The 11,399-nt window shown below is 27.9% G+C and overlaps 1 protein-coding gene across 1 annotated transcript; it reads left to right on the top strand.

The window, feature by feature from the left end:
- The first annotated feature begins 802 nt into the window (after positions 1 to 802).
- On the top strand, positions 803 to 10,669 carry LOC145086260 (glucomannan 4-beta-mannosyltransferase 9-like). The gene is made up of 9 exons (XM_079024014.1): positions 803 to 1,400; positions 1,495 to 1,593; positions 2,190 to 2,442; positions 8,948 to 9,058; positions 9,142 to 9,278; positions 9,355 to 9,468; positions 9,536 to 9,735; positions 9,816 to 10,010; positions 10,249 to 10,669. The coding sequence occupies exons 1-9, from the start codon at positions 1,071 to 1,073 to the stop codon at positions 10,409 to 10,411; spliced, it is 1,602 nt and encodes a 533-aa protein (XP_078880140.1). The 5' UTR covers positions 803 to 1,070; the 3' UTR covers positions 10,412 to 10,669.
- The last annotated feature ends 730 nt before the right edge of the window (positions 10,670 to 11,399 follow it).

Below are 11,399 nucleotides of genomic sequence, written 5' to 3'. Positions count from 1 at the left end.
TATGTATCTAATAGGATATAAACAAATAAAGGAAAAACAAATGTGTACCTTACAAAATGGTGCTCTCAAGAAGCCAAAAACTATGAGACTTTTTAAACCGTAATCGTAGCAGAAGGTAATGAAATGGAGATGGCAATGGTAGTGGAGTAGGAATCGGTTAGACGCATCATGATTGATGAGTCTTGAACAAAGTGACACAATATCAGTGAAGGAAAGAGGATTATTCATCAAATAGAGGTGGAGACAATGAGGTTGGTTGATGATTTTGAGATTATCGGTATTCCACCACCTCAAGAAAGTTTGGAGATGAGGCGCGATTTGTCGATGCAGTTTTGTAAAGATATGATCGGGTATTAATTCATTTAACATTTACCATAAATAATTAACATCTAAGATTACAAAATTAACTTTGGATGTAGTTTTAAAATGATTCGTCCACAATCATTTCTATGTCTACACAATACACTACTAGAAAAATAGCCTTTTACGACGCGCAATGCGTGTCGTAAAACGCTCAGACGACGCGCAAATACGTGTCAAGGAAGACCATGTCATAACAAGAGACGACACGCTTTTGCCTCGATATAAGTATATGTTTCAATGAATTATATAAAAATAAATAAAATAAAATTAAAAAAAAAAAAAAAAAAAAAAAAAAAAAAAAAAACTAAAACATATTACCCACCATAAAACATAAAAAACCAACATGAATTATTATATTCTGTAATTTGCCTTAAAAACAAAAGACTTCAACCTTTATAAGCACATGATGTATTCCTCTCTTTCTCACCATTCCTCTATCACTTTTCCATTGTTAGTAGTTGAGTTCTCTTTTGTTCTCATTAGTGAATCAGAAAGCTACAGCTTCCATTCATCTTTCTTTACCAAATCATCAAAATCCCTTAATTACTACCGTACTTTCTGTTCTAAAACCAAAATTGTGTGGTTTAAAGTCCACATTCTTGTCCATTTTTACCATTAAAACCCAACCCAAAAACAGTAAAAACAGAGCATACTCTGTTTTCCTTATATACACAAAAAAAAAAAAAAAAAAAAAAAAAAACTAAGAAATGGGGAGGCTTTCGGCAACCAAAATTGTACTTGAATCGCTTATAGGTAGTGGAGGTGACATTATTGCGCATATTATCGAGATATGGGGCCAATTCAGAGTGCCAGTTTTGGTGCCATTGTTGACATTATTGTTGTATGTTTCTTTGGCAATGTCAATAATGTTGTTCGTAGAGAAGGTTTATATGTCTTCGGTGGTTGGATTCAATTATTTGTTTGGTAGAAAGACAGAAAAATGTTACAAATGGGAAGAATTTAAAAACGATGTTGAATCAGGGAACTCTGTTTATCCGCTTGTTCTTATTCAAGTTCCAATGTTCAATGAAAGAGAGGTATGTTTTAATCATTGCTCTGTTTCTATTTTGTATTTTTTTTTTTTTTTTTTTTTTTTGGTTTTTTAGTGATTTTGATTTAATTTGTAAACAGGTTTATCAGCTTTCCATTGGAGCTGCATGTGGGCTTTCATGGCCTTCTGATCGTATTGTAATTCAAGTTCTTGATGATTCAACAGATCCTGTCATTAAGGTTGATAATTCTATACAAACCCATTTTCCTAACAAGGAAAAAATAAATCTTTTTTTTTTTTTTGTTAATTTGTAGTATGAAGTAGATGAGAACACAAAAAATAAAAAAAATAAAATTACGTGGTTTAAAGAGGCACATGCAAAATAAATCTAATTTTCCTTTTTTTTGTTAGTTTGTAGTATGAAATAGAGCAAAACATAAAATGATAAAAAAAAATTACGTGTTTTAAAGAGCTACATGCAAAATAAATATAATTTTCAATTTCATTTTCAAGGACCATCTGAGTGGTCCTGAAGTTAGCCATAACGAAATAAAATAATGTCTCATTGGCGGTTGTAGAAAACGTGACGTTAATAATTAACAAAAATAAAATTGTGTCTTAATTATGCCCAAGAGGTTATTATAAAAAGTGTTTATAGCTCATTAGCTTGAATGACTACCATGTTATTTGTCATGTTTAATAAAAAGATAAATTAGTCATAAGTTTATTATTAACAATTGTAATACACGTTTGTTGTTAATATAAAACCATACTTAGATATTGGTTTTTTTCTCAATTTAATTATTTTTCGTTATCATTTCAAATATGTGATTAGGACATGGTAGAAGTGGAGTGTCATAAATGGGCAGGCAAAGGTACAAACATACATTACCAAGTAAGGGACAATAGAAAGGGTTACAAAGCAGGTGCACTTAAAGAAGGTCTAAAACATGGTTATGCTAATGAATGCGAGTATGTGGTAATCTTTGATGCTGATTTTCAGCCTGAATCTGACTTTCTTCGGAAAACAATTCCATTTCTTCATCATAACTCTGAAATCGGACTTGTTCAAGCTCGTTGGAAGTTTGGTAAATGTTTCTTGAAACTTGTTGATTTTTTATCTTATTTTTTTCTTATTTACCTACAAAACCGATAAATTTTTGCATGTATTGGTGATTAGTGATTCTTTTTATTATTACCTTAACAGTTTAACTCGGTCCTAACTTAACTGTTATACAAGGTTTACAAAATTCTTATTGACATAAATTAACATAATTTATATCGATGTTGAAGACAAATAAAAAATAACTTGCAATTTCTATTCTAATAAATGAATGTTTTTTTTATCATATGTCACACTCTCATTCAATTTGTCAAATGTTATTTTGTGGTTATTTTAAATTAATTTTTTTTTTCATATGTTATTTTATGGGTTTTTCTATTTTAATAAATTTCGCATAATATTTTAATGTAATAATTATAATAAATTTAGTAATAAATGAATATTTATTTCATTAAGAGACTTACATTTTTATTTCAAAATAACCAAATTAACACTCATTAGTTTATTTTATTTATTTATTTAAATTTATAAGATAAATTTTAATAATTTATTATTTTTTTATTTTCTTATAAATCCAAAGTTCTTAAATATTTAAACATATATATTTAATTTTTTTAGTTAAATCATGTAATACATTGATTTTACACCTGGTTAAAAATAAATAAACGTTACGGTGTTCTGAATTTGGATTCCCATTAATCCTGGCGATCATCAATATTTCTATTTTTAAATACTTATGTATGTGTTTTTATATAAACGAAAAAATACCTAGCAGTTAGTCTACCTTTTAAATCATGTATGAATACAACCCTAATCGATATAGTATTTACTCAAGTTTAAATTTATTAAACTTTAATATTTACTACTATAAATTTTCTAAAGATAAAGAAAACCTTATTTATTTTGAAAAATATGTTTTTACTTCATCTCGAATACTTATTTTAATATTTCGGATATAAAAAAATAATTTATAGAAAATCTCCTTTGAGAATCTCCTCGGAATCTCCTTCTGATACAGACAGTGAAGAGGAATCCCACCTTTAGTGCCGATTGTATTTATTTTTCCTTGGGTCGTTAGATCTTGCAATGTTTGTTTTTATAATTAGTTCCCACGTGTTATATTAACATAAAATATTTAGGAAATTACGATAATAAAAATAAAAATTACATAATACATAGATCTGTTTATTATTAGATTTAATTATTATTTAATTAATTAATTAATTTACAACTTTGACGAACAAACATCTTGTTACATCTCGTAGTAATTGTTTGTTTTGTTTTTGTTTTTTCTATAAACTTGGCTAATGTTTTAATTATATTTGCTTTTAAGATAGAGTTATAAAAACTGATCAAGCCAAATTTTAATTTTGTTGGATTGGATCATATATGAATTTAGTTTAAACTAGTCAGATCTGTGTTTTTTAAACCAAAATCCATTTTAATTTACTTGATTGAATCGAATCGAACCGAACTGATCCATCTAAACAAACAAAACTCATATATCTTAAGGTATCATCGTGCTTCTAACATGCCACACGATGATGTATTAAGGTTATGTAGAGTGGGGCTCGGCAGAGTTGAGTCAGCTCAACAAACGTCATGCCTTCAACTCGGCATGTCGAGCTCGGTTCTCTAACTCGGTAGGTTATGCGATGTATATATCCTCACTCACTCACTCATACATCATCTCTTCTTTCTCTTCCTCTTCCCTCTTCTTATTCATTTTCTTCTATTTCCACTGTTTGGCATCTTGTTTCCGTAATATGAGATAAAAGTGGAGAAGGCTAAAGTGGAACTCTCAGGTTCTCTTTCTCTTTAAGTCAGTTAATATACATATTCTTTGAGGTATATGTTTCAGATGACTATCAAGTATTAATGAAATTTCATTTTATTATAATTTTATATTTGTGTTAATTTATTAATATTATATACAAAAGAAAAGAGAGCGGGGAAAATAAACGTTTGATTCAAACTAAATTGAAGCAATCGGTGATTTCTTGGTTACCTCAATAGTCGCATCACCTTTTCTCTAATTTTCATAATTCTTCTATCCTCCTTCTAAAATCTCGATTTCGGTCATTCTCTAACTTCTCTTGAAGACTCAACTTCACGCCTAAAGTGAGGTTTCTTTGATTCGATCCTCAAGCTTCAACTAAAACTTGTAAGGTTGCAACTTCTTATTCGAAGATTTTAAATAACTATTATAAAGTTGGATATGAACAAAAGGGAAAAGGATATTGATATCTCTACCTAAAATACCTTTCAATAAAAATTAAAAATCAAACATATCAACAATTTTAAATAAACATTATTGAAGTAAATGTGGTTTTATAAGAAGTGCGACAAATAAAAGTTATGTTAAAAATTGCCTAAAAAGAAATATTAATTAATTTCTAAATATTTAAAATTTTCACGGATTAAATAATTTATGATTTTCTTGTCACTTTTTAAATTTTCATATCAAATACAATGACCTAAAGACTTTGTTAACCAAATGTCGTATCTCCGAGGATATTAGTAGAGTGTTTATCAGCTGTCCTTTAACAATGAGGGTTCTATTTGTTTGTGAAAGATATGAAGTTTTTTCCTCTAAAACAACAAAAAATAAAATGAAGATGATAAATGAAATGAAATACAAGAAATATGATTCGAAATGACAAATCAGCCCTAACGCTATTTGGATTTGCATAGGCAACCCACTCGTAAATCTTTGTCGAAGATTTGTAATATGGGGTCTTGGGAACATGCCACTGTGGCATGGACCATTTCATACGCTTGAAGTGATTCCATCAATTATTTCGAAACCCTTGGTTTTGAAAAATATTTTCCATTTTATATTTTTTTAATAAATAAGAAATCTGGATATGTTTTTAATAAGTTATTTATTTAAAATTAAATAACCACTAAGTTTAAACCCATCCCAGAAGGTGGACGATAGAGACAACCGTCCATGGTTCATCTTTTAAAAAGACCTAAAATTTTTACAGACTTTATTAATATAATATTAGATATGATCGATTTTGAAGATATTATTAGTGGTTCTGTATTTCAAAAAGCCGAAAGAAGTATTTTTCTTTAGATATATAAGTTTTTATAATCGAAAATTTTATATTTAAAAGCTAGTATAAGTAATTTTTTTTCAAGTATTAAGTTAATACAAAAACAGTTGATGAAATTTATGTATTTTAAAGTTCATTTTTCCTCTTTTGTTCTGAGACAAAAATATGTTCAATATGTTTGAAACAGCTCTGCCTAAGTTTCAAATAGTGATTCCATTAATTATTTTGAAACCATTATTATGATAGAACGGAATATCTAAAGTTTGAATAAACAAGTGTAATATAACATCGTAATAGATTGATCATTGTATATCATTGTAGTATTGGTCGGGTAAAAAATAGAATTCATTATTTAAAAATGTTGTTTATTTTTCAATAATTATAAAATTAAGTAGGGTAAAACTAATAAATTAAAGAAGAAACAATGTTATTTAATACCATTAAATTTTAACTAAATAAAACATGTATCTACCATATTTTAGTTAGTTAAAAGTACATGTAATATACTTTACAAATAGTTATAAAAAATTAATAATAATAATAATAATAATAATAATAATAATAATAATAAACTTATCTATTATCTATGATAAAAAAAAATTATACAAAAACTACTAGATATAATAAAATATGGAAATATATTATAATATTTTTTATTTATCTAAAAAAACATAAAAAAAAAGTATTTATTTATAGGTTAAATAAACAACTAAATAGGTAAAAACTTATTTACAAACTTCTAAATTTTTTATAAGTAGTAATGATAAATTTTCAAAATATAAATATTCATATGTCACCTCTATAGTATGTATACTTGAGGTGTCCAAAAGATTCTTGTACTCGAGGCCATTGCATTCCTCTCAACATGGATTATTAACATGTGGTCGTGTGTCCGAGGAATAGTGTATTTGAAATGAAATATCTCACGATTTGGTTGGCAAATTAACATTATTTGATCTATATAAAATAGGAAGTGATTATACATAATAAAACTTGTATATAATAAATCTTTTTCATACCAAAAAATTTATGCATTAAAATTTTATAGAATACAACATTTTAATACACAAATTATTTAGTATGGATTTTTTTTATTGTGTACGAATCATTTACTAATCCATTGAAAGCTTAATGTCAATAATTCTATAATTTTTATTTTAGGTCGGGAGGAGGAATTAAATTCCATTCATTTTTGAAATATAATCTCCCCTACCGTGTTTAATTATACCATGAATATTTATATAATAACTAAAATATTATTATAAATATTTTTTTAATACAATGTTATAATTATAGTCAATTATCAGTATTATCAACTAAATATTTTTTTTTATGTATTTTAACATTCTATTTTCATGTATTTTTTATAGCAATATTATATATTCTTTTAGTAAGCATCATATTTTGAAAATTCTATACATTTATTATATTCATACGTTTGTTATTTTTTTATAATACTTTGAATAAAAACTCCCAAATTATATTGGTACTAACTGTTTGCATTTGAATGATATTAAATAGATTATTTTAGGGAAAAAAAGCACTAGTAATTAGACACTAGCTAGTAATTAAGAAAAGATTACAAAAAATGTCTTTTAGGGTTTTTCATTTTATATGAATAAGGTCTTTATTATTTTAATATTACAATTTCGTATCTTGTTTTTTGGTTCTTTCAAAACTGAAATGATTAATTTGCTCTTATTTAATTTCTTTCAGAGGAGGTGAAACACAAAATGAGAATGTTTGCAGGTGTTAGGGTTGAAAATTACTACTACCTCCATAATGATTCTTTTTCTAATCTTGAAATCATTTCATACTTTCAACAAAAAAATTACTTATACTGATTATAGAAAAGTCTAAATTCAACACACAAACACACCCATCTAGGAAATGTCGATGAACACACACCACCATAACCCTCTTTTGAACATAATGAAAATTTGAAAACACACACCGTTTATGAGTTTTTGATTTCTACAAAACATTTGAGTATGTATACGTGTTTAAGACCATATTAAAATTCGAATATGCCAATCTTGAAGATCAATTGATTTATGGAAAAATAATTAACAAAACACTCACATTGATTAATTTTCACATATACTTAAGAACACACATGATTTTAGAATTCAAACACTAGTGTTTGTGTTCTTGATCAAGAAAGTAGAGAATGGAAGAGACTTTTAGGGTTATAGAAACACCTTCATGTGTCATCATGTACGTATCGGACGATGTACATGGTGGCTCAGGTGGTGGCCATCTACATCAACTCCACATTAGAGAGTGTACATGCTTTCGGAGAAGGTCTAAAGAAATGTGATTTTAGGTTTTTTATGATTTCGTATAAAAAAAGAGGGATAAGGAGGGTGGGGGTGGAAATATATTTTATATTTTAATATTATTAAATTTTTAATAAATATTAAAGAAATTAAAACAAATAGCTGATAAGAGTAAAATGGTCATGTTAATTTGATCGATAACCAAATCCACAACAAAAGATAATCAAAAATATGAAATTTGCAATTTTGAAACAATTAGGACCCTAACACAAACCATGAACCGTTTTTAAAATTTTGTCACTAGTTAAAAGTTAAAGATATAAAAAAAAAACTGTATATTAGATAAATCAAGTAGATGATCATCATTTCTTATATTTATCCCTAAAAACAATATCAACCTTATTATATGATATATTATGATATGTCAAGAAAAACATAAGTTACAAATAACAGATACCCAAATTCATTTTCATATATACCTTATTATAACATTCTATTACTGTTAATAATACGAATTTATATATTTCATGAGTCATAAATTATATGATATATTATAATACTATTAATAAATTCATATATATATATATATATATATATATATATATATATATATATATATATATATATATATATATATATATATATATATATGTTGGTTATTTTTATTTCCATAAATTTGCATTTCAAATATTTTATCAGTTTCAGTTCCTTAATTTTCAAATTCCTATAATGATGTTAAGAATTATGAAGACTTATTATTTCTAAAGTCCACTAAACATTTTGATTAGTAACTATATATTTTTTCTAGGGTTCGTTTGGTGGAAACACTAGTGGTAACGTTAAACTTTAACATGTGATCACTAGATGGATGCAAGAGTTTGTAACTAACTATTCCGTTCGTTCATTATTCGTATGAACAAAATCTTTTGTATGTTCTTTTTTTCCTTAATTAACATGCTGTAATATGGTTAACATCTTCTACCATATAGTTAATTTTTTTAATTAACGTGTTGTAATATATAGTTATACTTCAAAACATTAACGACAAAAGAAAAATTAATACCCTTGGATAGAAAAATATAATGGTTAAAGTTTTATAGCTTACGCAAGTCATAATAGATAAAAGAAAGTAATATAAACAAATACTCCATAAACTAACATGTTTTATGGTGTGATGATATTAATGCAGCAAACTCAGATGAATGCTTAATGACAAGGATGCAAGAGATGTCACTTAACTACCACTTCAAAGTTGAACAAGAATTTGGTTCATCTACTCATGCATTCTTTGGCTTCAATGGTAATCAAAATTGTATTTTAGGGTTTTAAATCACCATCTTTGTATAGTTATAAAACCATGTGTGAACTTCTATATTTTTGTAGGGACTGCTGGAGTTTGGCGAATGGCTGCAATTAATGAGGCTGGGGGATGGAAGGATCGTACCACAGTGGAAGATATGGATCTAGCAGTTAGAGCTAGTCTTAAAGGTTGGAAGTTCTTGTACCTTGGTTCACTAAAGGTAAAGAAAGATTCAAACATCTAATAAAATTTCTTCATAAAAATAACCTCACTTCACATCGTTCTATTTTATATAGGTCAAGAACGAATTGCCAAGTGTATTCAAAGCCTATCGATTCCAACAACATCGATGGTCTTGTGGTCCAGCAAACCTTTTCAGGAAAATGATTTATGAGATCATGATGAATAAGGTAAGATCATTATATCGTTTTCATTTAGTTTCAAGACTCTATATGAATCTTTTACTTTTTAATCCAGAAAGTAGCATTGTGGAAAAAGCTACATGTGATATACAGTTTCTTCTTTGTAAGAAAGATCGTAGCTCATATTGGTACGTTCGTGTTATATTGTGTTGTAATCCCTGCAAGTGTGTGGATACCAGAAGTCGAGGTTCCAATATGGGCTACTGTTTACATCCCTACAGTTATCACCATTCTCAATGCTGTGGCAACTCCAAGGTTTTTGTTATCTAATTCATAGTCTCTTTGCTAGGAAATAAAAGTTTGTTCTTACTCTCATTTTCATTTTCACTTTGTAGGTCATTTTATTTGGTTGTATTTTGGGTCGTCTTTGAGAATGTAATGGCCCTCCATAGAACTAAGGCTACATTTATTGGGCTTTTTGAGACTCAAAGAGTGAACGAATGGGTTGTTACTGAAAAGCATGGAGATGCTTCCAAGGCTAAAAGTGCAATCACACACCAACAAAGACTTGGATTGAAACTAAGCGATAGGTACAGATTTTTAAGAACATTATACTTAATATAGACAATTAAAGTAAAGAAGATTATATGTATTAAAATCCAAGAGTGTATGTGCTGACTCAAAAGGAGGCTAAGGAAGAGAGAAAAACTATATCTATGAGACAATTATTTACTTAAACTAAGTTATAACAAAATCTCTAAAGATTACCATAATTATATAAATATACATAAATATCTAACAAAATATATATTTTAAATATTCATATAGGCTTCTTGTGCTAGAGTTTTGCATGGGCATTATTCTATTCATCTCCGGTTGCTATGATCTTGCATATGGAAAGTATTACTACTACATTTACTTGTATCTACAAGCTATAGCTTTTGTTGTAACTGGTTTGGGTTATGTTGGCACCCACATTCCCAACTCTTAAATGATGTTCTATATCAACTTGTTCGATCAACTATCATTCTATCTTTGTGCCTAAGTCCTTATGTAATTTTCTACACCATTCAATGCTGTTTGAGAAAAATAAAACTTTCTTTTACTTTGTACAATTGTTACCTTTGCATGTAAAGAAAAAGAAAACATGATAGTTCCCCACACAAAAAAGTACATAAGGACAACAAAAGTAAGCAAATGTTGGGCGTGGCTTCATAAATGATTATAAGGTAGATAGGTTAATTTGTAATTATAGGATTATTGGGTTATATAGATTGTGTTTTGAATATATTATTCATGTTTCATTGTATATGTAATCTTTTTTTGTTATAAGTAATTATGTAAATTAAAGGTTGCTTATAATTTTGGTTCATATAAGTATATCTTTACCTTAATATGTAACAGTCTAGAAATCCAAATAAAAATTTCATTTTTAAAGAAGAAATTTCATTCATAATTTGTTTTAAAAGAAATCCATTGCATCAACTCATGACAAAAGATTAGAGTGACCATAACAATGAATGCAAAAAATGTTGGAGAGTGAATGTTGTGCTATTAAGCCGGACCCTTCGCCTTATTACCGGAAGTACCTGAACACATCCAAATAAATTTTAAATAAAAGCTTAGTGAATTTCCCAATATAACATATACAAACCATATAAATGCGCCCAACCCTGGGGTTCATCCTAACCCAAAATAATTATAGGCCCAGCCCTGGGGTTTATTTCAACCTGATATGTCATACTGTGCCCCACCTTGGGGTATAAATCAACCCAATCACAACAAGTAACATACAACAACTAGCATAGGGCACAAATGGATATTGGGCCCGCCTTGGTGCCTTAGACCTGTTGTCATAGTGAGAAGACTCACCTCAGACTGCTGATAAAAATACTACCTGGCTACTGCTCCAGAAATATCACACTAAAGATACACAAGTTATTCTAATTAGAATTAAATCACAAATCCGAGACCTATGC

Source organism: Lactuca serriola, chromosome 2, assembly GCF_051521515.1.
Source record: "Lactuca serriola cultivar US96UC23 chromosome 2, Lser_US96UC23_V15, whole genome shotgun sequence".
NCBI lineage: Eukaryota > Viridiplantae > Streptophyta > Magnoliopsida > Asterales > Asteraceae > Lactuca > Lactuca serriola.
This window is presented reverse-complemented; position numbering and strand designations above follow the sequence as displayed.